The 27,424-nt window shown below is 48.2% G+C and overlaps 4 protein-coding genes across 5 annotated transcripts; 2 read left to right on the top strand and 2 right to left on the bottom strand.

Moving 5' to 3' along the window:
* Positions 1–1,575: 1,575 nt before the first annotated feature.
* LOC100285319 (harpin-induced protein) lies at positions 1,576–2,434 on the top strand. The gene has a single exon (NM_001158212.2). It carries the CDS (start codon positions 1,650–1,652, stop codon positions 2,259–2,261), a length of 612 nt encoding a protein of 203 aa, NP_001151684.2. The 5' UTR covers positions 1,576–1,649; the 3' UTR covers positions 2,262–2,434.
* A 1,771-nt stretch (positions 2,435–4,205) lies between these two features.
* Positions 4,206–5,699, bottom strand: LOC100284558 (aspartic proteinase nepenthesin-1). The gene has a single exon (NM_001157453.2). The coding sequence runs from the start codon at positions 5,656–5,658 to the stop codon at positions 4,249–4,251; it is 1,410 nt and encodes a 469-aa protein (NP_001150925.2). The 5' UTR covers positions 5,659–5,699; the 3' UTR covers positions 4,206–4,248.
* A 6,214-nt stretch (positions 5,700–11,913) lies between these two features.
* LOC100273195 (Eukaryotic aspartyl protease family protein) lies at positions 11,914–13,499 on the bottom strand. Its single transcript, NM_001147639.1, has one exon. It carries the CDS (start codon positions 13,475–13,477, stop codon positions 12,158–12,160), a length of 1,320 nt encoding a protein of 439 aa, NP_001141111.1. The 5' UTR covers positions 13,478–13,499; the 3' UTR covers positions 11,914–12,157.
* Positions 13,500–16,233: 2,734 nt separating this feature from the next.
* On the top strand, positions 16,234–19,300 carry LOC100279706 (uncharacterized). Of its 2 annotated transcripts, NM_001152666.2 has the most exons (7): positions 16,362–17,146; positions 17,369–17,479; positions 17,578–17,753; positions 17,835–18,045; positions 18,141–18,378; positions 18,463–18,613; positions 18,886–19,300. In NM_001152666.2, exons 1-7 carry the CDS (start codon positions 16,372–16,374, stop codon positions 19,180–19,182), a joined length of 1,959 nt encoding a protein of 652 aa, NP_001146138.2. In that variant the 5' UTR covers positions 16,362–16,371; the 3' UTR covers positions 19,183–19,300. The 2 variants fall into 2 exon arrangements, with proteins under 2 accessions (XP_008667806.1, NP_001146138.2); XM_008669584.3 differs by lacking the exon at positions 18,886–19,300 and having other exon boundaries at positions 16,234–17,146; positions 18,516–18,608.
* The last annotated feature ends 8,124 nt before the right edge of the window (positions 19,301–27,424 follow it).

Genomic DNA, 27,424 nt, shown 5'->3' on the forward strand with positions numbered 1-27,424 from the left:
TCGCCGCCGGTTCTTGTTGAGTGTTTGGCACCCGAAAAAGGTGTCAACAGATAGGAATGCCCCCGTATATATGCTCCTGCTTCACCGTCTAAAATATATGACTTGGTTCCTTCCACGGCCAAGATACATTTTATTAGAATCCCCGACCCTAAACCCAACGGGTATCCAATCTGACGAGTATGAGTGAGAATTTTGACCCACGATTACACCTGCACCTAACCTAAAGCTTCGCGGAATCGCGGTCCGCAGGTGACATGAAACTCGACGGGTTCGAATGCAGGTTTTATATTGCACTCGTGTGTGCGATTGCGAGCGAGTTTAGGTAAGTTTCACGGATGTCATCGTGGACGGGATATTGCTCCACCCGACCGAACCTGATTCATTGACATCACTAATAATCCCCGAGGCGCTCATTTTGTAGAGCTTATTGTCAACCAGTACATATGACTCAGCCTTGCATTAAACATGAAATGTCAATGGCTTATCAGATGGCAAGATCTTGTGCTGGAGGTAGTCAGTGAAGGGGATACGCCAATCTGAGTTGACCATAATCTCAGCCTGTTGAGTGCTAGAGGACTTGGGATTTATCCTGGAGGATGATTCAGCCTAAGGAGATGACAATTTTCTTTTCAATAGTCGGAGCATGTAATATTTACAGAAAAAAATCCTGGTGGAATTAGTGACTTTGAAAAGCCTGGTTTTGTTGGAGTACCTACTTCTTCATTTTTGGCTCGAAGTCCGTGGGCCGCAGGGTCTAGCAGATGGCGAGGAGAGTGAGGCTCCTAATTAGAGTAAGACGGGTAGGCCACAGGCCGCGCCGCTTCGGCCCAGTGACGATATCTAGGTTGCGACTTTGGGCTGGCTTCGCGCGTACGTGAACTCGTGAAGTCATGGTAGTCCGTGGAAAGAACAGAGCAAAAAGGCATTCTTTTTTCAGTAATTAAGATTTTTGGTCAACTATTTAGCCCTTCTGTGCTTCCTATCAAAAAATATATTTGTTTTGAATATACATACGGTAAGCTGTAGTTGTTTCGAAGGAATCCGAAGATAATACTTGGTCTCTGTGATAGGGTGAGCATCTGTGCCTTTGTATTTGCCCTTTAGCGAAGTTTGGGCAATTGTTCTTCCGTTATCCGTAAAAACTTCAAGCAAGGAACCTAAGAGTGGAATTAGTAAATCTGACGGACATTATAATACTGCCTTTACATACACACTACAGATGTATTCGAATATTTATCGTCCACTAGTTTATTTTTAAACTAAACTGCGACAAATAAAAAACGGAGAGAGTTGAACCAACACACTATTTTTGAACTAAACCGTGATAAATAAAAAACGGAGAGAGTTGAACCAACACACGAGAGGGAAGAGGAGCGAAACTAAATAAAAGGAAAAAAAGGACTCCAAAGGTATCTTCATTTCCTCTCAAAAGATCAAGAATTCCAGAGAGAATTCGGAAGCATCTCGCCTTTGTTGTGCTCAAGGCACGAACATTACTGTCTTGCCTTGCATGCGTGCACAACGAACCGGGCCTGCAGCTGAGCTGTATATAAGACGTGGATCGCATGCGACACCATCATGCATGGTGCCGGCGCAAGATAGACACGAACACTAAGGCAGCGGCGAAGCAACGCTAGCAGAGGAGAAGAATGCGGAACTACGGGCAGTCGCTGTACAACCGGCAGAGCCCGGTGGCGCGGTGCGCCAACTTCGTGTGCGCGGTGCTGCTCACCCTGGTCCTCATCGCCGGCGTCATCCTCTTCGTGCTGTGGCTGAGCCTCCGGCCGCACCGGCCCAGGTTCTACCTCGCCGACTTCTCCATCCCCAACGTTAACCGGCAGTCCAGCTCCGGCCTGGCCAACCTGCCGGTGCGCTTCACAGTCAACGAGCACAACCCCAACCAGAAGATCGGCATGTACTACGATGAGGTCGTCGCGTCGGTGTTCTACGGCGACCAGCTCGTCGCGACGGGGTCCGTCATGCACCCCTTCTACCAGGTGCCCAAGGGAGACACGCCCGTGCAGGGGACCCTCACCGCCAGGGGCCCCGTCCCGTCGGACCCGTCGTGGGGGCGGTTCGCCGGCGAGGTGTCGGCGGGGAGCGTCGGCATGCGGCTGGAGCTCAGCTCCAAGCTGCAGTTCCAGGCGAAGATGTGGGACAGCAAGAATCACCACATCAAGGTGGAGTGCGACTTCACTATGCAAGGGGATGGGACGCTCCGTAAGCAGGACAAGGACTCCCAGTGCACGCTCTACTTCTAGCGTGATCGCCCTGCTTCTTGAATTGGTGCAGGCTGACCCCTTTCAACTAACCTTGATTTCAAGGTTGTATTTACTGTGTGCTTTTTCCCTGCATTTGGCTGATGTTTGTGATTGTTGTGGTGCCATTATTTGTAACACACGCGTGTCACTTCAAGAGAATATTTTCAAAATCTGACATGCTCGTCCAATCCAATGTTTTAAAATACAAAGGATGTGAACTACTTGTTAAATTAATGTGGGACTATCTCATATTAATATTCAATAATAGTCAATCTTAGAAGTCCACTTTAATACTACGGTGTACTATTACTTTAGTACCATACTGAAAGTTAAAGCGACAATTCACTCAACTTAAATAGGTGGACCATTAGTGCATCTATTGAGAAGCTAAGAAAAGGATGAAGGATTGTAACACGCGCGCGCCGCTGGCCGAGTCGTGGTAGATCGGACCTTGGTCCGAATATTCCTTTCTAACGATTGCGTATTTTGCCTAAAGTGCCTAGAGTGATGAACGTCCATTACTATTATCAGCCATTAACGTACGTCACTGATGACATCAATTTCTAGCTGGCTGTAACGTTAGCTGTAATGGTGACCGTTAATGTTCGTTGCCCTCTCTCTGCGCGTGTATATATACGAGGAGGAGATGTTGCTTCTGGTTACGAGAGTACACGTACAATTCTCAGACGCGTTGCGTACAGCCCAGCCCATCCCTATCCCACCTTCTGCGAGCACAGAGAGTATGGGAGAACAAGTCTCTGAAATCGCCGTTCGTAGAGAGACACTTGCACGGGTGTGCGGGCGATCAGGTTTTTGGGGAGCGTACTCGCGACTACTCGCTTCGTTCGCTCGACCAGTGCTGATCAAGTTCCTCGTCGCCGACGCCGTTCGTGGGACTACACTGCGTACATCTGTCTGCGTCGACTGCGTACGACTACATCGAACATACATATGATATGTCTCGTGTGAATGGAGTCACTGATGCCTTGAGTATCGATCCCCCGCAGGGTACAATCTTTTTTTGTATTTGTGCATATTTTATTGTTGTTTACTGATTATGTGAGTAGTGATATACATATGTACATACATGTGGTCACATACATCACTGTGATTTTTTGGATTAAATTAAAACTGAAAATGCATATTTCTCCAACAAACAGTCAAATACATAAACAATGAATAAATCATTTAAAACTTAGATCAGCAGAGAATTTTCTGGAGAACTGGGGACTCACCAACCCATCCAGGATGGTTCTGCAAGATGACAGCAAATGCCGTCATTTGCTCCAGAATAATTTGCTGCATTGTCCATCATCGACGAAAGCGTGTGAATTTCATGTATCTCTTCCATCGATCGCTCTCCTTCAATCTTGGAACCACGTACACGTATGCGCTGTTTGACTTCGTCGTACTGTCCGAGCCTATACTACGCAGGGTTTGGTGTGTCGCAAGGAGCTGACTCAGCTCGTCCGTCATCAGGTGATTCCATGCGCATGACCGATCGGTTCTTAATTTCGGAAACCATCGGCTGCGCTGATTCCGATTATTAATTTTGGTGTCTTTCAAAAGGAAGGGAAGAGAAGACGGGGTCGGAGGTTTGCAGATTAGGGAATTTATATCGTTTGGTCGTCTGTCGTTGTCAGACGACCTATGTATTCTTCAGTCATCGATTTCGTGTTTGCTTGTTGAACCCCGTACGTCGAGTGTCTCGTCTCGTTCCTGTAATTGTTAAGCCACATCTCAGTTTTCAATAATTGAATCAACGTATGCTGCTTCAGTCATCGGTTTCATGCCTACTTGTCTAAACCCTTATGGCGCCCTTGTATTTTAAGCCACATTTCCAGTATTCAGTAAAGAATTCTGAACAAATTCTAGCAGTCAACAATAATGGAATTAATTAGTGTGTTCGGTTAACAATCCACTGTATACAAAAAAAATCATGAATCCTATATATGCACACATATACATATGTACAACTATCGCATCGTCAAAGAGTGCTGCACTTGGCCGGAGCGAACGACAGCGTCTCCTCCCGGACGTCGTAGAGGATGTGCATGTTCTGCTGCTGGTAGTTCCCGAACGTGCTCATCGCGCCGTCCGTCTGGTTCCGCATGGCCAGGCACCACACGCCGGACCCCGAGATCATGTAGCTGTCCGCGGGGAGCACCATGTCGGCGCCGTCGAAGTGGAGCGTCATGCTCGGCAGCACGGCCGGCGGCGCCGACGTCGGGGCCGGCAGCGCGAAGCACAGGTCGAGCCCCGTGGAGTCCGACCCGTCGACCGTTGGCAGCGTCGTGACCAGGGACTTTACCGCGGCGCGGACCTGCTGGTACGCCGCGTTGGCCAGCGAGGTGATGGTCGTGCCGGAGTCGATGATGAGGCCGCCCGTGCCGTCGGGCTTGAGGGAGAATGCGCCGGGAGAGATGGGCAGCGCCTTCGCGCCCAGGGATATGCCCGTCAGGTTGAGGTAGTAGTAGGTGCTCATGGGCGCCCTGGCCGGGCTAGCGACGAACGGCGTGGAGCGGACGCCGGTGCCGTTGAGCGCCGCCGACGGGCCGAGGAGGAGGGTGCTGGTGCTGTTGGTGTCCTGGAACGGCGTCAGGCAGTAGGAGAACCTGCCGGCGCCGAGCTGCGAGACGAGCGACAGGCTGCCCCTGCCCAGCCCCACCAGCCCCGCCGAGCCGTTCCAGTCGCTGCTGCTGGCGTTGCTGCAGCCGAAGGCGACGCCGGGGACGCGGGCCTGGTCGGCGGCGGACGAGCCGAAGGTGAAGGTCTCGGAGCCCTGCACGCCCGCCGTCCACCCGGTGCCGTACGTCTGGTTGTACATGCAGGCGCACCCGGGCGGCGGCGCGGCCCCCGCCAGCGCCCCCGCGCACATGCTCAGGGAGCTGTTGCACGGGAGCACGCTGAACGTGGTCGAGCTCGCTGGGTTGTACAGCGGCGCCGGCTGCTCGAAGCACTGGGTGCCGCAGGGCGCGCACTGCGTCCAGATGAGGTCGCTGCCCGTGTCGGCGACGGCCGCGTACGGCAGCGGCGGCGTGCCGATGGCCAGCGTCATGAGGTACTCCCCGCCGTTGGGCAGGTCCTTGCGGGTGCGCGCGGACACCGTGGTGCGCCCGTCGGACTCCGCGAGCTCGCGGTCGCGGTCGCGGCCGAACGATCGGGACCGCTGCCGGTGCATGTCGCGGCGCAGCGCGTCGCGCACGAACTGGGGCGCGGTGGTGTCCGGGTCGGAGTGGATGCGCGTGAGCCCAACGCGGACGCTGGCGGCACCGGACGCAAGCGTTGCGCAGACCACCAGGAAGACGAGCACGGCGAGCGACGCCATTTGTGAGGTCGACGACGACATGGAGCTATGGTGGCTGGCTGGAATGATTGTGCAAGAATGGAATGCCATTGAGAAATGTGAGCTTCATATACGGTGATCATTCATCATGGATGACCTATGGCTTGCCTCTAATACCTGGTCAGAGCCGCCATCTTGTGCCGGTCTCAGTCTCAGCTGGTGAGTTGCCTGGAAGAGATGAAACAGTCTGCAGCGCTCGCTAGCATTGTTGTCGCGCTCACGCCAAGAAGATGGCGCCTACGGTTGTATGGGCGCTGAATTTTTAAGTGGTTAGGTGACCTCTTTGTTCGGCGTGCGGGCAATAAGGGTTCAAACATGCTTCTACTAAATTCAACGTGGGCCTGGCTGGGGTCGTTGTTGGATAATTGTTAGGCACTTTTTTGAGCAAGCAGCAGCAGCATAATCAGAAGAACGTTCTACAGAATAGAACCGCCGTGCAGGTATCCATTGACTGCAATTTTCCACCTCTGTTGGCAAGATCATCAGCGGCATCGGAGCATGGAGATGGAGAAATAAAAAAGGGTGTGGAGGGGGGGAGGGGGGGGGGGGGGGGGGGGGGGGGGGGGGTCTTCCCCAACCCACCGCATCCGAGCTCCACTCTCCCTCAAATATTCGTGAGCGAAGGTCTTCTCCAATCCACCACAGCTTCCACTTTCGGACGCAACTTCCATCACAACTCTTGTGACCTCGCCCAGAGCCTCCGCCTCACATGATGAATACGAGGAGTGTGCGTACAAATCCAATGACAGTCTCATCGCCATCTGTGAAGCATCTAGGCCTCTAATTGTTGTTTTTGGTAATTAATGACTACAATATGTAGACTAACGAATTCTTGGAGAAATAAGAATGCAGGTTGGACCACATAAACAGGAGCGTGATTGAAAGTCTTGAAAACTTCGACATTGGTTATGGAACGGATAAAGGCAAAGGTATTATGTAGGATTTTACTTTTGTCGGTCACAAGGTGTTTAGAGAAGAAAATTGACCGGGTTAGCAGGCTCGACAGTCGTACTATTAAGAGGGATCAATGACAATTTCTTATATGAAACTTAGTGCCTCATAGAGCTTATAGATGTTGCATGTGCATGAGTACTAACACCGCTTCCGAGTTTGCAAGTTAAAAGCTTTTTTAAAAGCGTGTTTTGAAAAGTGGGCTGAGTGTCGGTGTCGCGAACCGTCTGGGCCAGGTGGCCAGACAGTTCGTGATCATCTCAAAGAGGTCAAAAGGGTTGCAGTTTTTTGAGTGGTCTAAAGTGTTTGCACAGCGGACCGTCCGGGTCTAGGGGCACCAAGATTCAAGAATAACATGGGTGCAAAAGTCCACATCTAACTAACTTATGTCAAACTATATCTTGTCTCTAAAAGTTCATAATGATCAACTCACAAGCAAGTCTCTGCGAGAAAGAAATGGTAGTTGATCTAAGAACAATTAATACCATATTTCACCCTTTGACGTGTTGCTTCTCCTTTCATGTTTGGAAATATCTTTGTTATGCTCATCTGACTTAAGAATGCTCTAAACTTTAGTGGATTAAATAATGGGTATTTGAATATATGGTCCCAAGTGGAATTTATGGACTTGTCCACAAAATCTGGTGGTGGCTAAAATTTAGAATCTCGGAGATAGCAACGAACTAACTAATTATAAAGTGAAATCCTTAAGTATTAAATTGAGTCCACCACATATGTGTTGTAGTAGTACTAGTGAATTTCATACATTTTGCTTGGTCTAGAACCCACACATAATAAAAATCAAGCCACCACAACAAATAATACAATCACAAGCTATAAGCACACAAAAGCATAAGATTTATCCCAAGGTTCAAGCATATCATGAAGTTGTTCCTATGTCCCGTTGTTGACGTGAGCACAAGAGTCTCTTTCAACTCCTCACTTTCCTAAGAGACTACAAAGGTCAAGTCAGGAATTTCCACTAGAACAAGATGGGTAATAAAGACTTCTCGGAGCTCCACACAAGCATGAATAATCAAGGATTTCAACAGGCAACACCTATCTTGGCCGGGGTTTAAAGAATCCAAGAGTAATAAAGCTATAACTAAATCAAAGTGGATGCCACAATTGTTAAAGAAATGGACCTTACTCCTGAAGTCAAAATTCTACAAGACATCACTTCAATCTCATTCACAGATACATGGATCTAAGATTGAATGAGAAAGAGTGTGGGAGATGGAAAGAGCAAGAACACTTTGTCTCAAGGTGGGTGAAGTGAAAAGCAATAGAGAGTGGAAGGGACAGTGAGTGAAATGAATTTACTCTCTCTATCAAAGATCCATTGCTACACTGAAGACTTCCAACACCAAAATTAGGGGCACAAGCACCCTGGCGCTAACTGGGTTGGCCTGCTCCACCCCAAATTCTAGGTGAACCAAACCAACCTAACATAACCAAAATAAAAAATGGAGGCCTTGTGGCCCAACAATTTGTACAAGGTACCCGAAATCAATCTACCTCCGTTTGAATATTAAAACATAATAACTTTTGTTGCTATGTGATAATCAAGGAAGCTTCATTACTCTTAGCCAATTACATTGAGTGATACAATTACACTAAGAACTCTTCCGGCCTCTACACAATTGGGGTGTACACAACCACGAAAAACAAAAGAAAAAGACGTACCAACAGCTATCATGCCATAATCACAGTAACCAACGCCACACAACTTAATATTCAGAACCAACCCCTAACAAAGCAACATTTGGATCATGCGAAGGCTCTCCAAAAACAACGTCTCCCAAGAGAACGATACGCTCACGCACAATCGTTGTATGATCCAACCAGTTAAGGCCAGACCCTTGGTTTTCACCATAGAGAACAACTCCTTGAATTTCAAACAATGGCTCCAACGAGACCGTTGCTAGGTACAACCAGCTAAGGTCATACCTAGGGATTTCTCCCTAAAATCGAAGAAACATATACATACAGTACTACCATATCAGAGATCCAAAATGCAACCACCACCCCCAAACCGAGCTAGTGCAGGCATACCATTCAGTCTTAGCCCATAATAACGACCACAAAGTCTATGACAGACACAACACCCCATAGATGAGAACATCTACGATGACTGATTCGCGAACATGCCAATTGGCACACAAAATCAATCCGTAGGATCCATCTAAAGATGATGTGTCGTCTAAGTAAGCGAATTCGTCAATCGATGCTAAAATGATACAAGTCACAAAGTAGGTATGGACAACACTTGCTATGAAGACGCCATTGCGAGGAGGAGATCCAGTCACCTCACGAAAGCCACAATGAAGACCTCCGCAAGACGACAATGGAAGCCGACCACCAACCGAGAGAACGAACGACCTAAACCATCACGTCCTAACGCCAGGGCACAAGATTCGAAGGCGTGGACCCTAGATCTGTCGACGCACAAAACGCCAGAAGAGGCCAACGATGATGAAGGGGAGTGGACCCTGAAGCAGCCGAGGACATCCGCAGAGGCCGACGGCGCCCGCGTCAACTGTCGACGAAGAGCAGCGCTAGCGGGGGCAAAGACGGCGGTGTCGACCACCGACGGGGAGCAGCACTAGCGAGCGGTGGGGTCGATGACACCTGTCTCCCGAGACGCTCGTGACCGCAATGCCAGTCGCGCCCACAGTCCGCTGGTAGGGAACTACGTCCACGGAGACCGGACCGACGGCACTCGTAGAAGCCCCAAAGCGACATGATGCCAAAGACAACATGGGGGCAAGATGGGGAGGAAAGGAGGGACGCGGAGGTGAACCTTGAGGCGTCGCCATCGCCTTCGCCACCGTCGATAGATGGGGACGCCGGCGGCGATGGGGTGGAGCTAGGGTTTGAGGAAGGTTTCTGGTGTTGTGTGCTTGCGCGCCGTCAAACTCGGTCTTCTTCTGCTATTTTTATGAAACTTGTTCTATGATAATTTTGATTTTGTAGATATGTGGTGTATAAAATGGTTAAGAATATTGTAGGCTTTATTTATTTATTTATGATATTAATGAACACACAATTTTTTTAGTTCTTCCTTCTTATGTGCTCAACAGACTACCTAGTTTAACTTGATCTCTGATGTGCTTAGTATCAAGTGAATGATGAGTGCATGTGGGATTAGATTAAATTGATGATTCTACCACAAACACCTTTATTTAATTAGAGGGTTGATGCAAGAGTGTTTAAGAGAAAAGCTTGTGAGTAAGACATCCAAAGATGGTGATATGTTAGTTAGGCTGATCTCATGAACTAATCCGCTTGACTAAATAAATAGGATATGCTAACTTAGCTCTAAATACCTATATGAGTACCAAAAATTACTATTTACCCGCTGGGGATTAATTGTTTGGTTCACTGCCAAACTTGCCACACTTTGTCTAACTTTTTTGTCTAAGGTTAGTTATTTAATTCGAACGACTAAACTTAGGCAAAGTGTGACATAGTTAGACACAAACCAAGCATGCCCTAAGTTGGGTAAGGAGAGCTATGGTCCAATTTGGCCTCAACTAAGCTCCACACGACCACACCTAGGCTTGGGTTTATGGGGCTGACCCGAGGTAGAAGGCAGATTTTACAAGGAATTAACAAAACATCTTAATAAGGTTGGATACACACATATATATCAACTAAAAATTATAAAATATTTATATTGATAGTAATGTTATACTCCCTCCGTTTATAAATATATAACACCGTTGACTTTTTTTAAAAAATGACAACTCGTCTTATTCAAAAAATAATAATTAGCTATTATTTATTTTTTCGTGATTTGTTTTATCACCTAAGGTAGTTTGTGCTTGGCTTAAAATTTTACATTTTTGAATAAGACGAATAGTCAAAGTTTTCAAAAAAAAAATCAACGGTGTCATCTATTTGTGAAGAAGGTAGTACTATTTTATTTTATAAAAAAATACCGTTACACATGTAATTCTTGATAAGACGATTCAATATCTTCAGCCGTGAAAAAGATTAGTGCAAACCAAAATTGTCTAAGATTTTCCTAGTTTTCTAGATTTGACTTAATTATAATGTTCTCATAATAATTATAACACATAGGCCCTCTTTTGGATCTCACGCTTCAAAGTCCAAACTATAGACTATCTTGAGCATTACGGTACATACTTAAACGAGAGCCTTTTTTTTTGAAAGGAAGCGGCAAAAGACTTGCCTCTTCAATATATTAGAAGAGAAATAGATAACAGTCTGAAGACGGAGCAAAAGAAAAAACAAAAAGGAGAAAAACATACACTAATTCAATCTAACATACACTGCAACTCCCAATTTGATCTTTCACCAATTGCGTAACCTGGATAGCAGATCTTTGAAGTCTCCGAAAGATTCTGTTATTTCTTTCCAATCATATATTCCACCAAAAAGAGATGAGAAGTCCATTGAAAATCTTCTTTGACTCCTTGCAGCAACGGTTTCTTAATCTCTTCCACCAATCATACAACGAGCCGAGGTTAGAAATGCCACTTAGAAAGGACAGATTGGCTAGGGCCGGTCCTGACAATTCGGGGGCCCTAAGCGAAAATATATGTAGAGGCCTTATACGGAGGTTTGAGTCTGCTAATTTTTTTCAACTTTTAAATGATATCCGAAGAATAAAAGAAGTTGATGATTTATACAATTTTATTCTAAATGATATGACTAGAAACACTGTTACAATATTACAATATTTTATGAGTCGTAAAATTATATAAATTATATAATATAACTCTGCATTTATTTTGAGAGTGAGTATTTTATTTTTAATTTGTCAAACTAACCTAAAACTTAAAATGCACAATAAACTAAATCTAAATACATTGATCAAATTTTCTGAAAACAAAAATCAGCAAATTAAACTGAAATTAAGCAACGTAGGTTATCGGGGTCAGCCCTTCGGTAAGCTAGAATTAAGAAACGCGACAGGCACATGTGTACAACACCTTTCGTCCTTCCCACACCAATCAATATTTAGTATTCGTCATCAAACAGATTATTGCGCGTTACCTCGAAGAGATGATTGCCAGAAAATCAGAGAGATGTAACAAATGAACAAGAATAGAAATTATCTATAATGTATATGTATTTGGACATAAGCTGGACAAATGGGGCCCTGATCGGTCGCATACCCTCAGGGCCGGCCCTGAGATTGGCCTAAGATAGGATCATGTTCCAAACCTCTACAGAGCCTTGATAAACACAATATGCACAATAGTTTGAACTTGAACTTGAAAACAAATATTTGCAGAAATAAGGTTGAACTAAATACTTGATGAATAATGCACACGTAAGTGCTCTGTAGAGAGAGGGAAAATATGAATATGGATGAAATAACATACACAGTAACTGATAAGTTTAAATATTTCCTGCTTTACATCACAACCCTAGCAACACAACAAAGGTAAAACGTCCCAAAAAATCATTTTTCTAAAACAAAAAAAAAACATCAAACTAAAGTACAGCTAGACTGTCACAAGGGAAGTAGCACTGCGACTGCCCGATCGACAAGTCTGGCGCTTACCTGTTCATTGTCGTAGTCTAGTTCGATTTTTTCAGCATTTGAATTGGAATAGATTTCTGATCACAGCGTGCTGCACTTGGCCGGAGCAAACGACAATGTCTCCTTCCCAACGTCGTAGAGGATGTGCATGTTTTGCTGCTGGTAGTTGCCGAGAATGCTTACTACCACGCCGTCAGTGTCGGTCTGGTTCTGCATGGCCAGGCACCACAAGCTGGAGTCCGAGTCCGGGTCCGAGAGTGACATCATATAGTTGTCCGCCGGGAGCACCATGTCTGCGCCGTCGAAGTGGAGCGTCATGCTCGGCATGGACGGCGGCGCCGATGTTGAGGACGGCAGCTCGAAGCACAGGTCGAGCCCCGTGGCTGCCGATCCGTCTGTCGTGGGCAGCGTCACCAGGGAGAGGACCGCTGCGCGGACCTGCTGGTACGCCGTGTTTCCCAGCATTGTGATGGTGGTGCCAGAGTCGATGATGAGCCCGCCGGTGCCGTCCGCCTTGAGCGAGAAGGCGTTGGGAGGGATGGGCAGTGCAGTCGTGCCGAGGGATATGCCGGTCAGGTTGAGGTAGTAGTAGATGCTGGAAGGGCTGGCGACGAAAGGCGTGGAGCTGACGACGCCGGTATCGTTGAGCGACGCCGACGGCCCGAGGAGGAGCGTGCTCGTGCTGTTGGTGTCCTGGTACGGCGTGAGGCAGTAGGAGAACTTGGGGGCGCCGAGCTGGGAGACGAGCGACAGGCTCCCCCTGCCCAGCCCGACGAGGCCGGACGCGGACGAGGCGTTGAAGCCGCTGCTCGCGTTGCTGCATCCGAACGCGATGCCGGGGACGCGGACCTGATCCGCCGGCGTGGACGACCCGAACGTGAACGTCTCGGTCCCCTGGAAGACGTACGTCCACCCGCTGCCGTACGTCATGTTGTACATGCACGCGCACGCCGGCGCGCATAGGCCCAGCGAGCTGTTGCACGGGAGCGCGCTGAACGTGGTGGAGCTGGACGGGTTGTACAGCGGCGTCGGCTGCTGGAAGCACTGGCGGCTGCAGGGCGCGCACTGCGTCCAGATGAGGTCGCTGCCCGTGTCGGCGATGGCCAGGAACGGCAGCGGCGGCGTGCCGATGGCCAGCGTCATCAGGAACTCACCGGGGACGGTGGTGGGCGAGACCGGCGCGGACACCGTGCCGTCAGACGACGACGCGGCTAGCTTCCTGGCGTTGTGCCGGTGCATGTCGCGGTGCAGGGCGGCGCGGACGAACTGGGACGCGGTCACGCTGGGGTCGGCGTGTACGCGCGTGAGCTCCACGCGGACGGCCGCCGCATCGGAGGCGAGCGCTGCGCAGACGAGGCAAACGAGAACGGCGAGGGAAGCCATCTGCGTCGGCGGTGACATCGAACGATGGAAAGCAAGCTGGAAGCCGCAGGAGTATACAAGAATGGCGTTGGATCGCTCGCGTTTATATAAGCTAGTGAGATCATGCTCTGCGTCGTGGCGGCTAGCTCTCTCTAACACGATGGTGATGTTGACCTGGTCGGAGCACATGGCCGGTATTATTTGGTGAACGAATTGCCTGGAAACAGCCGAAGAAGTTTTGCGACCCGGCTTATGTTGTCCTGCCATCGTTGTCACTCTCATCTCAACATCAACACGGTGGCGTCTACGGTTTCATGGGCGTCGAATTTCAAATGGATTAGCCGATTAGGTGTGGTATTTGGTCTCCATGCATGGACGTCAAAAAGGTCATGCCTGAACGAGTGCTCGCAAAGTACTCAGGTGTGCCGTGTGCGTTCACAACACAACCGACCATGGCAAGCCAGGACGGACGCCGTCCTGGAAGAAGAAAGCTCTGTACACGTGTAGATGAACCAACCAGGGACAGCATCAGGACGCAGACGCAATTCTCCACCATTCCCGAATTTGAACGTACAGTCGATGAGGACGTGAATTATGGCCGCACCTGAAATACTGCAACAACTATTATACAAACAGCCAGTAGATGTAATCATTGAAGCAAATTTTTTGATCCGTTAGTTCCAAATCCTCTTTTTCACTATCTTGGTCCCGTTAGGTGCAAGCAAGGTTGGACCAGAGAAATTTGAGACTCTGTGCCAAATCTAAAACAGCGTAATCTATATTTTTATTAAAAATCATTAATAACAATCTGCAAGTTACAGTAATATATATTGTAATATAATATCTAAAGAAACATATCTATTTTATTTGAATAACATCGTTCTTTTGGTGTGTTTTAAAGAAAATCTTGTATAATACGCGTATATTCGATCTTCTCCAAAGCTTCACTCTCGAGAGCTATTGTGGCTAAATATTACGTCTTTTGTGTCATTTATATGTCGTAGTAGAACATAAATATGAATTTAGTAACTTTAATTTAGAGAACTTCGTTCATGCGGACAGACATGTTAAGATCCCATGAAGATTCATTCTTTGTGAAGCGCTCGATAGTTCTGCTTCAGCGCAGTGATATGGTAAGGAGGAAAACAGGTGCTACATATATTAACATGTGTTGTAGAAAATCACAAAACTATAATAGATCTGCTAAGCTTTATGACCCTCAATTTTTGGAGACCCTGTGCGAGCGCACGACTCGCACATGGCTAGACCGGGCCCTGTGTGCAAGCGTGCAAAATTATATAAACTTTAGATACTGATAGATCACATAGCTGAAATAGACAAAATGGGTGCTATGTGGCATTGCTAAATTGGTGGCTAACATACCACTAGCATCAGTTACAGCCACGATGGTAATGCTACATCAGCAAAAGCACTCACTAAAACTGTTCAGTGATTATTTATTTGGTTCTATAAAGTTAGGGGTTAAACAACTAGTTTTAAAAATGAGAGAATGAATTAGACTACCCTCTAAGGGGTTACATGGATTTTTTTTCATTTTAGTTTTGTTTAATCTCTTATTTGAAGTGTAAAAATCGATAGAGAAGATGAGTCTCTGTATAGAGAAGATGTATAAACGTTTTATATATTTAGATGACATTGGAGAGTATAATATAGGAGTTACCGGATCTCGTGGAGCTCATAGTGCTCAACATCGGCCGCGACCACAACTCCACAAGGTGCTCAACGAGGAGGGGTTCCCTTCCTCGTGCTCATGGCGCTCACAACTACCTTGATCAAGGCCACCCGGCCTTCACCGCGGTGTACAAGCCGGCGCGGCGCGGCGTCGTACAAGCAGTCAAGCACGACAGCGAGCTAGGACGACAATCTGGTATTCTGATGGACAGATGGAGGCTTCCCGCGGCACGCGGCGGAGCAAGCTCACGGTGCTCACCATGTACGCCATGCACCTTGTCGACCTGTCGGAACGGTTGTCGGCTATCTCCATGGGGCAGCGCGCACGCCGCAACGGGCTGCCGTTCTCGTGCCGGCGCTGGCGCGACGGCGGGGCGGAGATAGTGGTGGCTTACGAGGCATTCCGGCGCCTGAGGGCTGTTGCAGTGAAGCCTATGACGGCCATCTCTGACCTCGGCACCATCCACGAGGGCATGATGACGGCATCTTTTCTTTGATTATTAAATACATGAAGAATCATTTTCTTTATTTTCATACAGACGGACCCTTAGTATAAATCATATTTATTACGGGGGCTTAAAAATTCAACAAAGAAAGTGCACAAAAAAAGAAACTTTTTATTGGAGTCACAACAATATTTTGGTCCATTTGCTTTGCCACAATAACGTTGTTTTTAATCACAAACCAATACGTCAATTCTACAAGTTATTTCAGACGAATGCATTAGCTTCGAATTTAATTAGAGACTGCTGCAGAAGAAATAATCATACCTAAAACCTCTCAATATCTATCAATCCTTAGAACCGGTGGCCATAAAGATCTTCACAAACCATAAATGGCGATCCAATGTTAGAATTATAGCTGCTTAATTTGTTTATGGTTCCAAATAGATGTTTTTTTATTTTCTCATAGTTGTATGTGGAGTTGTTTCTTTTACTTGTAACTATGCATGAAAGTGTAAAAGACTAAAATTTATTTTCTATTATAAAAAAAATCATGGTGTTTTTTTGTCAGGTTCGGTAAGCTGACGGACTAACGGACCGACCCAAGACGGTTATCAGACTGGCATATCATTCCTGAGTCACGGCAGCGGCACTTGGGCTGATCCACCACGGCCCGATTGCTAGTCCGGCCGAACGGGCTGTGCGGCTGTGCCGTGACAGACCCGTTCCGCCCGTTTGGCCTGGAATACGAGGCGAATAATTGGCCTACGATATGCATGTAGACTTGCATAGTGGTCTATGTCAAATCTTCTAGCGCTCGCAATTCTTCTCCTCTCCACCACGCCGGCGCCGACGGCCGGTGAACAGACCATCTGCAGCGATGCCACGTACGAGCGAAACAGCACATACAAGTCCAGTCTGAGGTCGGTAGCCGGCGCACTGACCGGGGACGCCGCGAGGCTGCACTCGTCCACCGGCGCTGCAGGGGAGGGCCCCGACAAGGTCTACGGCGCCGTGCTCTGCCGGGCGGACACAGCGGGTGCTGACTGCGCCAGGCGCCTCCGGGACGCCCTTGCCGCCATCACCGACGGGGACGGCCGCTCGCGTTGCGCGCTCCACAGGGACGTGGCCGTCTACTCCGAGCTGTACCAGCTCCGTTTCTCCGACAGGGACTTCCTCGCCGACTTCAGCAACGCGCCGGAATGGGTCGACGTCACGAACCCAGGCCCCGTGCCGCTCGCCGTGGCCGCGCGGTTCGACCAGCGGGTCACGGAGCTGCTGAGCGCGCTCGCTGACGCGGCGGCGGGGCGACCGGGCAGGTGGGCCGTCGGCGAAGCGCCGTGGTCGTCGTCGGGGGGCAGGGACCGGGCGGTGTACGCGCTGGCGCAGTGCACGCTGGACATGCCGCCGGACCACTGCCGGGCCTGCCTCGATGGCGCCATGGCAGAGCGGCGACGGAAGGTCGGCGGCGGCAAGATGGGCGCGGCAGTCTTCGGGGCGCGGTGCACCCTGCGGTATGAGATGGATCTGCAGTTCTTCAACGTCACTGGCAACAGCAAGATGCTGTCCCTGCGTAAGTTCCTGCCTAAGCACGTCAATCTAGAAGAAGAAGAAAACAAGTTTCCTTCTAGCATTACGAACCTGAAGGTCGCGTTATGTTTGTTATTCTGCAACCAAGAATTCAGCTGCCTCCCCGAAGTAGAGCTAATCAATCTGAACTAGTGCATATCGGCACTGCAAAGTTCTTGCGAAGTTGTCAAATCACATCCCTGATCATTTCGTGTATCATGTCCAGCTGGGAAGAAGAAAGACCGTGCGTTCGTCATCGTTGCAACAGCTTACGCTTCGGCAATCCTCTGTACACGCTTGCTTTTCTGGCTGCTAAGCGTCTGGAGGAAACAAAAAAGTAAGCTCATTATTTTTATAACAAAAAAAAGAAAAAGAAAAAGGGGAAACAAATACTTTGTTCCAATCTCATGTAACTATGGGGGGATGCACAATCAGGGAAAATGGACTTGACGGAGGAGCCCCAGAATGTGGATGAAATACTCAGGTCATGGAGAATTGAAGATGCTAGTTTAGAGTTCTCGCTGTATGATTTCTCTCAGATTGCTGATGCCACAGTCAACTTCTCACCCAAAAATATGATAGGGGAGGGCGGATTTGGCCCAGTTTACAAGGTATTTCCTTGCTATAATTGTATCAGTATGCCATGCATCAATTTATGAAAAAAAAAGTTCCATATATGATGAACTTTGCAGGGAGTACTTACTGATGGACAAGAGGTAGCGATAAAAAGACTGTCTGCTCGGTCACGACAAGGTCTAGTAGAGTTCAAGAATGAGATCCAGGTTATAGCAAAGCTTCAGCACAGAAACCTCGTCAGGCTCCTTGGCTGTTGCATCCATGAAGAAGAGAAGATGCTGGTCTACGAATACCTGACGAACAAAAGCTTGGACCACTTCATTTTTGGCATGCCCTCACTACAAAATGCTCATCATTTCATAACTGTATTCGTTCTCGTATGCAGAAATTAACACTACAGTCTCGCGTTGCGTTGCTTGTAGATCCAATCAGACAGGCATCGCTTGATTGGAAGAGACGGATTAAAATAGTTGATGGTATAGCCCAGGGACTCCTGTACCTCCACAATCTCTCGAGAATACGCATCATCCACAGGGACTTGAAAGCAGGTAACATCCTGTTAGATTCTGACCTAAACCCGAAAATCTCTGATTTCGGGATGGCGAGGATATTTCCATCGGATGCCACTCAAGCAACAGCCAGCAGACTCGTGGGCACATAGTAAGGGTATTATAGTTACTAGTTCTGTTACTAATATTTCTATCAAAGCATTTGCATTCTGACTACATGCATTCTCTCCTCTAGTGGATACATGGCTCCTGAATATGTGTCTGATGGCCTTCTCTCGATCAAGTCAGATGTTTTCAGTTTCGGGGTCCTGCTTCTTGAGATTATAAGTGGAAAGAGGAGCTCAGGTTTTCAGCACAATGGAGAGTTCTACAACCTTCTTGAATACGTAAGCAACCAAGGACTCGACAATCTGTAGAATTGGTAAAACAGATATGTTTTCCCTTATAACAAGATTGCATTATACTAACATATCAGTAACTATTGATGGTGTATCTGTATGGTGTTGTACATTATTTCTTTCCATGAAGTATAGGGCTCAAAGCACAGGGTGTTTTCCTGTACCTCCCTGTTTTATTGCTATTGTCTAGCAGTTGTAGATACATCTAACAGCTAAAGATATACCACCATACACATGTAAAGAATCAATTTTCTTTTCAGGCCTGGGAACTGTGGAAGGATAGAAGATGGAATGAGTTCATTGATCAATCCTTTGGTGATGACTACGAACTGGAAGAGCTGATGAAATACCTTGCTGTGGCATTGCTGTGTGTTCAAGAAAAAACAGTAGATCGTCCCACAATGCCTGATGTTGTTGCAGTTCTTAGCAGCGATGGCGTCACTTTGCCAGAACCAAAGCAGCCAGCTTACTCCTATGCGAAAGTAGATGTGTCAGTAAATGTCGCTGTGTTGAGTAGCAGAAATGATGTTACCATCACTACTACAAATGGCAGATAATAGAATGTAATACTGTTAATAAAGTGTGCGCTACAGGTCTTGGTCATCCTCCTTGTGTTAACTAATTGCATTGTGTTCTGCTATTTCTCCCCAGTAAACCAGTTAGGCTGATTTGACTATTTATTTTACATATTTATTCCCTATTATTATATATAAACTGAGATAGCATTAATTTGTATTTCAGTCCCAAACTGTCTACCACTGGGCGCTGGCACATAAGCCATGTTCTGGTGTTGATGATGAATTACATATTCACACACACCCAAAATAGACAGCATTTCCCTAAAAAAATAGACAGCATTTGTTAGATAGGCCCCCACAATAGATATCATTTATTTGGACATTGTAAATCTAACCATGACTGTTTTTAGTCTTTCTTTGCTTTTTCACAGTCAAGACATCAGCATGAGAAATTCGGAAGCACAAATACATAATCAAGAAGTACAACAGCACCTGGAATGTAGACAAGTTCACTGCTCACAAGAGAGCGAAGTAAACTTCACATCACGTGGAAAAATCCACAAGAGGCAGCTCTCTAGACCAGTCTACCGTGGAAAATATGGACACGTCACCATCTTTCAATTTCGGTTGCAAAGAACGAGTATGGATGGAATATAAGCTTGACCATTGAATTCCTTTACCTCTTTGAAGACAAAACGAATATGACACTTGGCACTCATATGTGACCAAAGGCCATGGCGCTCCAGTTTCCAGTCATTATGAAACTGTTATCTCTCCTATGTGTCTTCCTCTCCTGCCCAGCACGGCAGCACCATTGGCTGGCCAGACGTTCTGCAGTGTTTATAATGCCAGGTACATGCCAAACAGCACCTACAAATCTAACCTAACCTCCCATGCGAAAACACAGTTTGCTTGTGCAGTAGAGGTGCACTCAGCTGCAGTTCGATGGCTCATTTAAAAAAAAGGCTCTCATCGTACTTGTTTTTCTTTTAAATCAAAATTAGATGATTCTGAATGAATTTTAACTTAGGCTTATCTCGTCAAGCTCGGGATAACGTCGGTCTCAAACAACACAAGATACTATAATAAATAAGAAATATCAATTTCGAAGAAAGCTAAAAAAAGGTCCAGTTGGCTTGTTATCCACCCCTATCCCATTGACTTGTGCAAGCGACCAAATGTAGTTACTAGGTAATACAGCATTGGGCCTACATCGAGCAATGTGCAAATTTGCGTAAAGTACTCTCCGAGCAACCAAACAAGGGTAAGTTAGGTTCCACAAGTCTGAAGCAGCCTACGGTAAGGGTAATCAATCATAGGACGGTAGGACCAGCTCTTGAAGCGCCTATATCATATGTCAAAACTTCTCTTTGGTTAACAATAAATTGTTTCAACAAATGCACCAATAGAAGTTTTCTCAATGTTAGAACATGTTTAGGGTTTTGGGTAGCCCCTTGTAATTACCTTCACACCCCTATATAATGGGTCAGGCCCAACATCTATTGGTCTATTAATACAAGTCACAACCCTGAGTCAGGGTTAGGGTTATATTCTCCAACTTGGTATCAGGGCTAGTTTTTGTCTCTCTTCTCCCATTCCTTCCACCCCCACAGCCGCCAACGGGCTAGCCCTTTGGCCGGCCGCCGGCCCAGCCGTTCCCCACGCCGGCACACCCTCTCATTGGTCACACGCTCTTTCTGATCGCGCGCCCTCTCTCTGGTGGGTCGCGCTTGCCTTCACCCTGGACCCACGTGGGGCGCCACCTGGCATACCTCCCCAGGTCGCCGGACTTCTCCATCGCGCCCAAGATCAAGCTGCGCTCGTCCCTGCTCTTTCCAACGCCAGCCAGAGCCATCGTCCCTGCTCGACCTCATCTCGTCGGGCTGCCGATCTCCATCACGCTTGCCTCACCCTGCATCGTGGAGCTCGCCCCTCCCTGCTCCTCGCCCAAGCATGCGCTGAGGTCAGTATCTGCTCCATCAACGTCACTCGTCGGCCCCTGCTGATGTCAGCATCTGCACCATCGACGTCACCCGTCGGACCCTGTTGACCCACCGGCTAGAACCTTGCCTCGCCTTGCAGTATCGCTACGCCCCCCCGGGCTTCATCCCGACGGCCACGTCACGCATGGCTCCGGCTCCACATGACGTCTCTCCTCCTGCCGCCGGGGGCCCTGCCTTTGCCCTAGTCGTCGGTGCCACCCCCTCCCGGCTTCGCCCAATCTCGTCGCGACCTTTGTGCATGTCACCCTTCACGACGGTCGGATTATTCGGGGCACCTTTGTGGCCCTCGATCAGGTCATGAATCCGCTCCTTTGTGACGGCGTCGAACTCTACCCTCAGGCAGGTCGCCGCGTGTGTGGGCCACTTGTGTTTCCTAGAGTTGTGCTTACCTCCCTGACGATCGAGACCTTGTTGTCTCCCTCCCTTCCCTTCGCTCTCTCCTCGTACACTGTGCCTTCGCCACCCCTCTCTCTCCTACCGATTGGGTGGACGACTCCGAAGCCTCCTTCCACACCACTCCTATCACTAGATCGTTATCTCACTCCCATCCTCCACACCCCTCACATCCTCCCTCTATCGTGGTGGGGAACAGTTCCACCCTCCCGGTCACCTCAGTAGGTGCGTCGGTTCTTCCGGGACCTTCTACCTTAACGACGTTCTTGTTGCTCCCCATCTGACTCATCCCCTTCTCTCGATTCATCGCTTCACTAACGACAACCACTTTTCTATGGAGTTTGATCCCTAGGGACTCACCATACGCCACCTTCCCACTCGTGATGTGCTCGCTCGCTGTGACAGCTCTGGCCCCCTCTACTCCATTCACTTGCCCTCCACTTCCCCCACCGGTGTATCCTCCCCCCATGCCCTTACTGCCACCACCACCTCCGCTATTTAGCATCATTGCCTCGATCAACCTAGACATGACGTGATGTCCCAAGTCTCCAGTCGCTCCAATATCTCTTGCAGTCGGGGTCCCTCTGGACATCTCCGCCATGCTTGTCAGCTCGGTCGTCTTCTCGTCCTCCTTTTCCCACTTCCACGTCTAGGGCTCCTCAGGCCTTTGATCTAGTTCATTGTGATCTCTAGACCTCTCCCGTCTTCATCCTTTCTGGTTACAAATACTACCTGGTCATTCTGGATGGCTTTCTCACTTTCTTTGGACCTTTCCTTTGCGCCTAAAGTCTGACACCTTTTCCACCTTTACCCACTTCTTCGCCTGGGTCTCCACCCAGTTCCGTCGCGCGGTTCGTGCCCTGCAGTGTAACAATGTCCGAGAGTTTGACAACATCGCCTCTCGCTCCTACTTCCTCTCCCACGACGTTCAGTTGCATCTCTCGTGCCCTTACACTTTTTCCCAGAACGTTCGGGCCGAACGCATCATTCGCACCACCACCAACATGATCTGTTGCCTTCTCTTTCAGGCGTCTCTCCCTCCTAGCAACTAAGCAGAGACCCTGAACACCGCCACACATCTCCTCAACCGCCTCCCCTCGAAGGACGTGAGCTACCCCACTCCCCACTTTGCCATGTATGGCAAAGCCCCCTCCTACGACCATGTTCGTGTGTTCGGTTGTGCCTACTATCGCAACACTTCCACCACCGCTCCCCACAACCTATCTCCCAGTTCCACTCACTACCTCTTCCTCGGTTACTCCCCTGACCACAATGGGTATCGCTGTATTGACCTCCTCTCCCACCGCATCCTCATCTCTCGTCACGTTGTTTTCAACGAAGATGTGTTTCCCTTGCTGGCTCCTCCCCACCCACTGATCTCGACTCTCTCCTTGAGTCTGATCTGGTTCCCCCTCCACCTCGGTTGCTCCCGACCGCTCTCCCCTAGGCTCAGACGCCACCGCTCGCGCCTCTACCCGCGCCACGCACAGCCACAACGCCTCTGCTTGCGTCTCTTCACGCGCCACGCGCAGCTCCGTCGATCCCTCCCCTGCCATGCGCGGCCCCGTCGACGAGTGTGGCTCGCTTCACCAACCTCGCCCTCGTCTACCGCCACCGCGAGCGAGCCACTCCTTTGGCTCTCGTCGCCCCGCCGGCCCGCACCAAGCCTCCTGTGTACCACCTAGTCGCCACCACCGTGACCCCGTCACATCCACCGATGGTGACTCGTCGCGCAGTGTTACACGCAGCCGACATTCTCCGCCCCGTCAACTGGCTGATACTGACGGTCGACGCTCCTCCGAACACCTCCCCGATCCCCTCCGTTTGCGCCACCCTCGCCGACCCCCATTGGCGTCGCGCTATGGAGTACGGGCCCTGCTGGCCAACCACACCTAGGATCTAGTGCAGCGTCCAACAGGCACCAACGTGGTCAGCGGCAAGTGGATTTTTTTCCACAAGCTGACCTCGGATGGCTCCCTCGACAAGGCCCATTGGGTCCTTCGGGGCTTCACCCAGCGCCTCGGAGTGGACTACAACGAGACCTCCAGCTTTGTTGTCAAGTTCGCCACCGCTCGGGCCGTTCCCTCCCTCGCCCTCTCCCGGGACTGGGCAATTCATCAGCTCGATGTCAATAATGCCTTCCTCCACGGCACTCTAACGGAGACTATCTACTGCAGCTAACCCACCGGCTTCGTCGACTCCGCTCGCCCGGATCTTGGTCTGTCGGCTGAACTGCTCCTATGCGGCCTCAAGCAAGCGCCACGGGCCTGGTACAGTCACTTTGCCTCCTACTTGACCTCAATCGGCTTCGTCGAGGCCAAGTCGAACACGTCCTGTTCATCTAGTGGCGTGGCAACGACATTGTCTACCTCCTACTCTACGTCGACGATATTGTTCTCACGGCATCCACTGTCACCTTCTACAGCACACGATCGGCGCCCTTTATCGGGAGTTCGCGAAGGGGATCCCAAGGGGATTTGGGTTTCCAAACAAGCACTAACTTGGGCAGCAGACGACACTTCGCACGAGGTAATTCTTACGAATCCCTGACTCGAATCGAAAGCGAAAGCGAAAAGAGCAGACTCGTAGGGCCGAACCTCAGTTCATTTGGCGCAATGTCTGTGTCACCACCCGGGTGAACCTGGAGCCGGAGAAGGTCGCGGCGGTAATCCGCCGCCGTATCCATAGCAGGGTGCAAGCACCAGTAGGCCTGGGCAATCGGTTAACCGTATTTTTTCGGTTCGGTTTTTCGGTTTTTTTATAAATTTGGTTTCTGGAAAACGGTAACCGAAACCTCCTGCGGAAAATCAAAAACCGAACCTTCAGTTACCGATTTTTTCGGTTCGGTTTTCGGTTTAACCGAAAAAACCGAATAGAATAAAACTGTTACGGTGCTATTATACAACTTAGTCCATCCTGGAAATATAAAAAAGTGAATACACAATACAGTCATACAAATACATAATACAAATGTTTCCCTGGTTATACAAATACAACTTAGTCCATCCTGGTTATAAAAATGTGAATACACAATACAGTCATACAACTGAGCACCAGAAGATCCAGAGTGATTTGAAAAACCAGAGTGCTATGGCACTGCCTAATGGACCAATTGGTATGCCCCCAATGCTAAAACAGGTACCTTTTCTGAAGTTTGGACCTTACATAACTGGAAAATACTAAAATTTCATTTCTGATAAGACACGCACATATATTCCTAATAGACCAACTACTACTCTCCCAGTGCCAACAATGGTTATTTTTCTTGGACTAAAATATGTTTCCACTTTTGAACAATGGAACCGGACTAAGCAAGATGCCCAGAATGACCAAAAGCTCTTTCTTCCATCCTCCACTCCGCAGCTGTCATCGCCACAACTACCTCCTGTTAATAAAGAAAACAAATTTTGCTATGAAAAACAGTCACTCAAAATTATAAGTGCTACTGTACCTATCTGGATTAACACATTGTGCAAAACAACCTATATTTTCAAGCTGCGAAAAGTACTGGCACTCTTGCTTTGATTGAGCTGGGGAAACTTAGGAGTAGCCGAAGATTTTTTATAGACGAAGGTGGTGGCCGGTGAGTGTTCTGTCTGGCCAGACATTTTAGACTGTGTGCAATGCATTTTAAAGAGTCCAAAAGAATGCTAAAAAGTTTTCACCAAATAAAAATATTATTGGAGGGAGGCTAAAATTTTTTAGAGGTGAAATATTGTGTCTCTACTCCAACATCTTCTTAAACAAAACTAAAAAACCCAAAAACTGCACTCAGTTTTTTTTAAAAAAAACGTCATCCAGGCAGCCCACATTGCACTCAGTCTTGTTATCTCCAAGCAGCTGCCACCGCTTCCTGATTGATGCCTTCACCGAAACAAGACTGTGCGCGGGAGCCATCAATCACGTGAAAATATGCAGAAGTGGAGGAGGCAGATATGTGGGACGAATCATTAAAATTTAAAAGTAAGCTTTAGGTAAAGACAACTCTATCAGTTGTCGGTTGTGGCCGGGCTGTGTTTTTGCTCGGCGAGTCCTGGTTTGGAGGTTCTCCTGCTGATCCATGTGTGGTGGCAACTTGCTGTGTTAAGTGGAGTGGCAGTCCTTTCCTTATGAATAAAAAATGTGCTATTTTTTCTTGGAATGTTCGGGGGCTAAATGACCATGCGAAGAGAGCAAGTGTTAGACATACAATTCTGTCCACCGGTGCTTCCATTGTTTGCCTACAAGAAACAAAGATCTCGAATTGGTCCAATGTTTTATTAAAGGAAACTGTAGGCGCCAAGCTTGCTAATCAAGTTTTTCACCTGCCTTCTCTGGGCACCTCGGGCGGCATCCTTATTGCTGCTGATTCGGATTTCTTTGACATGGCTCTCTTGCCATGTTCAGCAGCATATTCTCTATCAGTCAGGATCAGCTCTAGATCACATGAGGAGGTTTGGGACCTCACGGGGGTTTACGGGCCCCAGCTGGACAATGAAAAAATGATTTTCCTTTCTGAACTCCGTAACATCCAAGCCGTGGTCAGACCAGAATGGGTATTACTAGGTGACTTCAACATGATCAGGAGAGCAAGGGAGAAAAACAAAGGATCAATCAACAGAAGAGTCATGAGACAATTTAATAACACGATTGATTACCTACACCTCCTTGAGCTAGAGCTCACCGATAGAACATTCACCTGGTCAAATGAACAAATTAACCCAACCATGACTAAGATTGACAGATTCTTAGCGACAACAGAGTGGCACGATCTATTCCCCTCGGCTGACCTTCGCTCCATGTGCACCATGACGTCGGACCACTGCCCTCTTATAATGCAAAGCCACTCCTTGGGTTCCCCATACCATGGGTTCAGATTCGAATATTTTTGGCCTCAGATTGAGGGGTTCAAAGAGGTTGTCAATCAAGCATGGAACTCTGCTGTGAACTCTGATGATGCCATCCTTCGACTTCATGTAAAGATGTCTCGCACAGCCAAGGCTCTTTTGGCCTGGAGGCGCAACACTGTTGGCAACTTCAAAGTGCAGATGGCCATCATTCAGATCATCCTCACTCTCCTGGAAAAAGCGCAAGAGATTAGACAGCTATCCTTGGAAGAAATGGATTTCAGGAGGTCTCTTAAATCCAAGATTCTTGATATGGCCTCCGCACAGAGGGCACGAGCAAGACAACACTCCAGGCTCACTTGGATGCGGTTGGGCGATGCTAACACTAAGTTCTTTCACATGACAGCCAATAATAGAAGGCGGAAAAATTTAATCAGATCATTAATGAGTGATGGCAAACTGCTAACGAGTCAGGAAGACAAAATGAACGAGGTCCAACATCACTTTAGCCAGGTGCTAGGCACGACAGGTAGGAGGTGCAGGGCTGTCCGTTGGGACCATCTGGGGTACACCCCTTTTGAGCTATCTGAGTTGGACAACTTGATTGATGACAGTGAAATCAAGAGTGTTGTAATGGGGCTTCAATCTGAAAAGGCCCCCGGGCCGGACGGGTTCATTGGGCTGTTCTACAAAAGTTGTTTCGAGTTGATCAAAAATGACCTCTCCATGGAAATAAATGATTTTTCCATCACAGATCCAAAAGCCTGCTTCGGGTCAATGAAGCAAGCATCATCCTCATACCTAAGGGGGAAAACGCGGACAAAATTGATAGATTTAGGCCGATCAGCCTGATCAATAGCTTCATGAAAATTATAACAAAAATCATGGCAAATAGGCTAGCTCCAAGAATGAACGAAATTATCTCCAGTGCTCAGAACGCTTTCATCCAGAACCGTTCAATTCATGACAATTTTCTATACGTGCAAAGGGTGATTATGAATTTGCATAAGAAAGGTAATCCAGCTCTCTTCGTCAAGCTAGACATCTCTAAAGCCTTCG

Source organism: Zea mays, chromosome 2 (assembly GCF_902167145.1).
Source record: "Zea mays cultivar B73 chromosome 2, Zm-B73-REFERENCE-NAM-5.0, whole genome shotgun sequence".
Lineage (NCBI taxonomy): Eukaryota > Viridiplantae > Streptophyta > Magnoliopsida > Poales > Poaceae > Zea > Zea mays.